We start from the raw sequence: 5,075 nt of genomic DNA, 5'->3' as shown, positions 1-5,075 counted from the left end.
ACTCTGCGCCTCGACCTCACAGACGCGTACTACAACGGTGCCCGATCCAAGATGCGTGCAGCCGCCCTCACCATTGGCTGGCCTCCGCTGTTCTTCACCGTAAATCCGGCAGATATGCACGCAGCCTGTGCAGTCGTGGCCTCCGGACAGGTGTTGGACTTCGACGATGACGGACGACCGCAACATATCCCGAGCACGGTGGAGAAGTGGCGGCGTGTGAAGGATGACCCGTACAGTTGCGCCGCCCTGCTGGTGGCCACCAAGGAGGTTCTGGTGGAGGAGCTCTTCGGCTTCGCGCCGGGCGCCATGCAGCAGACGAACCCGCGCTGCTTCTGTGGGCTCACGTTTGAGGTGGCGGTCAAGGTGGAGCAGAGCGGCTGCCTTGCCCTGCACATCCACGGTGTTGCGCATGTGGCCACGTTCGCAGTCGAGCGCCTTCAGGCACTGTTCAGTGGACCCAACTGCCGAGCGCTGGCCCTGGCATACGCCCTGTGCGCCATGTGGTATCCCTCGCCGTACTATGACCCTTTCACCCGCGGTGCAGAACACTACATCATGGACATGACCGTCGAAGAGGCCCAGCAGCATGGCCGTGCACCTCCGCCCGTGGACAAGTCCTGCCCGCCTGCAGCGTACGATTTTGGCAGGCTCGCCGGCTGTGCAGGTGGCGGACTCCCGCCGCCTCCCCGGCACACTGCTTGCCGTGCGCACCACGCAGCCGTCATTTGCAGCACGCTTACTCATACGCATAACGACACGTGCAAGCGACACGGCTGCCGTGGCACAGATGATAGCTGTGGCATGGCGTTCCCGCGTGTCCTGCGCAGCGCCTTCCAGTGGATTGGCACCGGCGGCCTCTTCCTTCTGCCATGATTGGGCCTGAACATTGTACCGCATATGCCAGCTGCAGCGCTGGCATTTGGGTGCAACCAGCTGTTTACTCTGGCGTGCGAGGTGGATCGCGTCTACACGGCAGAGGCAGCAGCGCAACTGGCCCGCCCTGAAGATGAGCGGGGGGACTGTGTGCTGCTGCAGCCTGCTGCTGACCGCGCCCGCGACTCTGCCTACTACAGCACGAAGTACACTGGCAAGCGCATCAACGACAGCCAGGCGCAGCTGACGTGCAACGCTCTTACCCGAGTGCAGGACTTCCTGCTGGCTGGAAGGACGCCGAATCCGGGTGCCAGTGGGCCCACCGCCTTTGGCAACATGTGTGCCACTGTGCATCGCATGACCGCTGCCATTACGGCTGGTATGGCGCTTGTCGCCATGAAGCTGGACGGCCATTCCACATTCGAGGCGACGTTCGAGTGCGCATACCTGCAGGTAGACGCGTTCACAGCGCTATCTGCGGGCGCCGACCAATCTCCTGAGGTGGCGACCACAGCGGCGGTGCTGGTGGAGGCCGAAGAGCAAGAGGGCTACACGGTGACCAACGCCGTGCATAACTACGTGCTGCGGGGGGAAGAACTCAGCGGCCTGGACTGCAGCGTGTACAACCTATCCTCCAACTATGAGGTCCGACGTGTGCCGCCAGCTCAGCACCCGCACCGAGAGCGATTGGGTCTACAGAGTCCGGTGGCAGTTCGACGCCGCAAGCGCACTACCCCGGCCACACCCATAACCGCCCCTGTGCCTGCCCCTGTGCCTCTGCTGACTGCAGCCCCGGCCACTCCTCCTGAGCCACCTGCTCCTACAGCTGCAGCGACACTCGACCAGCCAACGTCTCAGACAGCCACGGAGCTGCCCCGCCTGGTGGCCTTCCACGGCACGCATCCGCTGTACAGAACACATGTCCACATCCGCCTGCCGCGGCCGCGATATGTACAGCTTGGAGGCTCTCTTCCCCGCCGGCCCCGCCCTGGCACCTCTGCTGCGGGCATGGCGCAGTACTACGCGTTTGTCCTGGGTACTTTCAAAGCTCACCGGGGTCAGCCCATCCCCCCCGGGCTGAGTGTAAAGGAAGCCTACGACACCTGGTGGGCAGAGCTGGGCACTACCGAGGCAGGTCGCTCATACCAAGCGTACGTGACGGTGCTGCTGGACAACATCGAAGAGGACCACGCTGGGAAAGCCCGCCGTCAGGCGGAGTACAACCAGCGGCGCCGCCAGCAGCGTGCAGCAGCGGCAGCAGCTGCGCTGCCTGAAGGTGACAGCACGAGCGCTTCGGATGGAGATACCGATGATGGCATCCGCGGGCATCTCAGGCCTGATCCTGAAACACAGCTGCCTGCCGAGGACCAGCTGGAGCACTTCGTGTACATCCCAGGTCAGGAGTATCCGACGGCTGGCACCGACCTCGCCGCCGTCGCTCTTACGGACCTGTTTGACTGCACCAACGCTGCTGGCGTGTATGCCTATGATGCAGCACGACGCTGCCGAGCCCCGGCCCTAGCGGACGGCCATGGTGCAGGCAGCGATCGTTTCAGCCGTCGGATCACACCAGCGGACCTGCCCCTCCTGACTGAGGCAGCAAAGCGTCTGAAGTGGTATCTCGTTGCAGCAGCAGCCGGCACTGTTGAGGCAGATGGGGGCGCCCACGCGGGACTGACGGCCACACCTGAGATGGATACCCCTCATGTCGAGCTGCACCGCCCCACCAGCAGACCCCTGGTCGCCATCGTGCGCATGCCTGGCACTCCTGAGCGGACTGAACAGGCTCGCATGCCCCTCTATGTGCACCTCCCCCAGCCGCCCAGCATCGACGACACCATCGAGCTGTTCACGCTTGCCCCCCACCAGGCCGTGCCCTTCATGCTCATGGCTCGGTACTTCGATCGCCGCGATGAGCCCAACCCTGGCGACCCACCGCAGATGCTTGTGGAGGGCAAGCCCGGTACCGGAAAGAGCCAGTTCGTACAAGTGCTCCTGTGGTACACCTTCCAGCATGGCTGCCCGCACTGGGCGGCCACCTGCGCCTACTCATGGGCTGCTGCAACTGCCTTCAGCACGCCGGTACATCGCAGCCTCTCTACCCACGCCATGTTCGCCCTATCTGCTGGCAGCAACCGAGCGGACAGCGTCAGGAAAGGCAGCGCAGCCAGCCTACAGGTGCATCGTAATGTCGGCGATGGTGCGCTCATCATTGACGAGATTGGCATGAACAGCCTGGACCACCTGGGTGCATGCAACCAGTCCTGCACCCGTCACCTGTTACCGCCACCACATCTCGCCGGCGACCACCCCGCCGCCACCATCTTCAGCGGCCGTCCCAGCGCCAACACTGGCGACGAGTTCCAGCACCCGAAGCCAGGTGGCCCGCCCCTCTACCGGTACGCCGCTGCTGTGGAATGCAACCCCCAGTTCTCGCCCTCTGTCCCAACCGCGCAACCTCTGCACGGAGAGGAGGCCAACGATGGCGACCCTAATGAGGCCGCCGCTGGATCTCAAGGCGGTCAGCAGCAACCCGAAGCAGCAGCACGCCGGCCCCGGGCTGTCCCGCAGACTCAGAGCTGCATACTCGAGGGCTTCCGGGTTTACCGATCCCTGGCTAAGACGGTCTTCTTGCTGGAGAAGCAGCAGCGCCAGGACAGCAGCCCCTCTGGTCGTCGCCTGACAGAGTACGCCTCTATGTTCGGCGGTGAGCCAGCCACCGAGCAGCGCATAGCCGAGATGGTCGACGACCTCAACAGCCGCGCCATCGTCGACTTGGCCGACCTGGCGCACCTCGAGCCGCGCGTCGTGCTGCAGAGGAACGAACCACGCCACACACTCAACACCCGGCTCATCATGCTGGAGGCACAGCGCAAGAATCAGCGCCTTGTGGTGTGGAATGCGGATCACGTCCCTGTCCAGAAGCGCGGTGCTGCTGTGGAACCGGCCCTGACACACGTGGAGAAAGCAGTTGCGATGCGGATCAAGGATCACGAGTTTGGCCACACCACCGCCGACACGTGGTACTACCATGGCGCCCGATACATCCTCCTTGATACGACAGCTGCCGATGCCGGAGCGAGCCACAACAACGAGGTGGAAGCCTGCGGCCTGCTTGAGGATGGCCGCGAGCCAGCCGATGACGGCCGTGGCCCCTACCGCCGGCTCAAGTACCTTCCAGCGGCCGTCATTGTGCGGCCTATAAGCGGCCACATCCCCGGCACCGTGCTGCAGGGCCTTGGAGACTACGCCAGCAGGGGTGGTGCCTTCATCCTGTCACCCCGGGCGTCTTGCATTGCCGAGGTGGAGATGCCTGCCGCCGGGTATGGCACCATCACAAAGCAGATCCGGCGCCTGAACGTGCCGCTCGGCGACCGCCAGGCGGTCACCGATTACTTCGTGCAAGGCCGCAGCTTCAAAGACGAGTGCTGGCTGGTGGATCTCGCTGTCCCACCCAACGGCATCAAGCGCGCCACCCTGTATGTGCTGCTGACCCGCTTCAAGACGCTGGACCACGTCCGTCTGCTCCGGCCGCTCTACACTACACCGCATGAGCGCAAGAGGATAATCAAGCAGTTCCTCAGCGTGACTAACCTCGAGCCGGACCTGGCCGCCAACCTGCGCCTGCTGAAGCAGGCAGCGCGCGAGACGGAGCAGCGCTATACAGCCGAGTTTGAGCATGCGCGACAGCTGGAAGCGCGGTGGACCCGCCCGGTCCAGGACTAGTTGAGTTGAGTTGAGTTGAGTTGAGTTGAAACCACGACCCGCCACTGTACGGCGTTAAATGACAGCGTCCGGAGTAAGGGGGACACTCCGGACGACACGCTCGCTCCCTACGGGCAGGAATGGGGAGCCGCCCACCAATGTGTGGAGCCCCCTGCGGGTTCGACTCCCGCGCGAGCGCTTCACAGGATAGATCCGCGTGCTAGACTCCGCAATCTCTTGTGTGTAAGTGTGTGTAAGTGTGTAAGCTAAAGCGCGCTGTTCGCGCAAGTGGGCCGTACAGCTTGCGGCCCTTACAAGCACGACACATACTGTCCGCGCAATGCAGGAATTAGCCATCAGCCAGCACAGGAGCTACGGCCCACTCGCGCGAACAGCGCGCTCTAGTTTCCTTCCGCCTTCGTATACTTTACTTCTTGTGTGTGTGAGAGCGCGCTGTTCGCGCGAGTGGGCCGTAGCTCCTGTGCTGGCTGATGGCT

The 5,075-nt window shown here is 63.6% G+C and overlaps 1 protein-coding gene across 1 annotated transcript in view; it reads left to right on the top strand.

The window, feature by feature from the left end:
• Positions 1–5,075, top strand: part of VOLCADRAFT_88788 (uncharacterized protein) — a gene marked incomplete at both ends in the record, with an annotated part of 7,470 nt that overhangs the window by 1,573 nt on the left and 822 nt on the right. Inside the window, 3 exons of the mRNA XM_002948520.1 lie at positions 52–664; positions 905–4,587; positions 4,717–4,831. Coding sequence (XP_002948566.1) covers positions 52–664; positions 905–4,587; positions 4,717–4,831 — 4,411 coding nt within the window. The remainder of the gene's footprint in view (positions 1–51; positions 665–904; positions 4,588–4,716; positions 4,832–5,075) is intronic.

This window comes from Volvox carteri (genome assembly GCF_000143455.1).
Source record: "Volvox carteri f. nagariensis unplaced genomic scaffold VOLCAscaffold_10, whole genome shotgun sequence".
NCBI lineage: Eukaryota > Viridiplantae > Chlorophyta > Chlorophyceae > Chlamydomonadales > Volvocaceae > Volvox > Volvox carteri.
The sequence above is the reverse complement of the archived record's forward strand: the minus strand, read 5'-3'. Positions and strand labels throughout refer to the sequence as shown.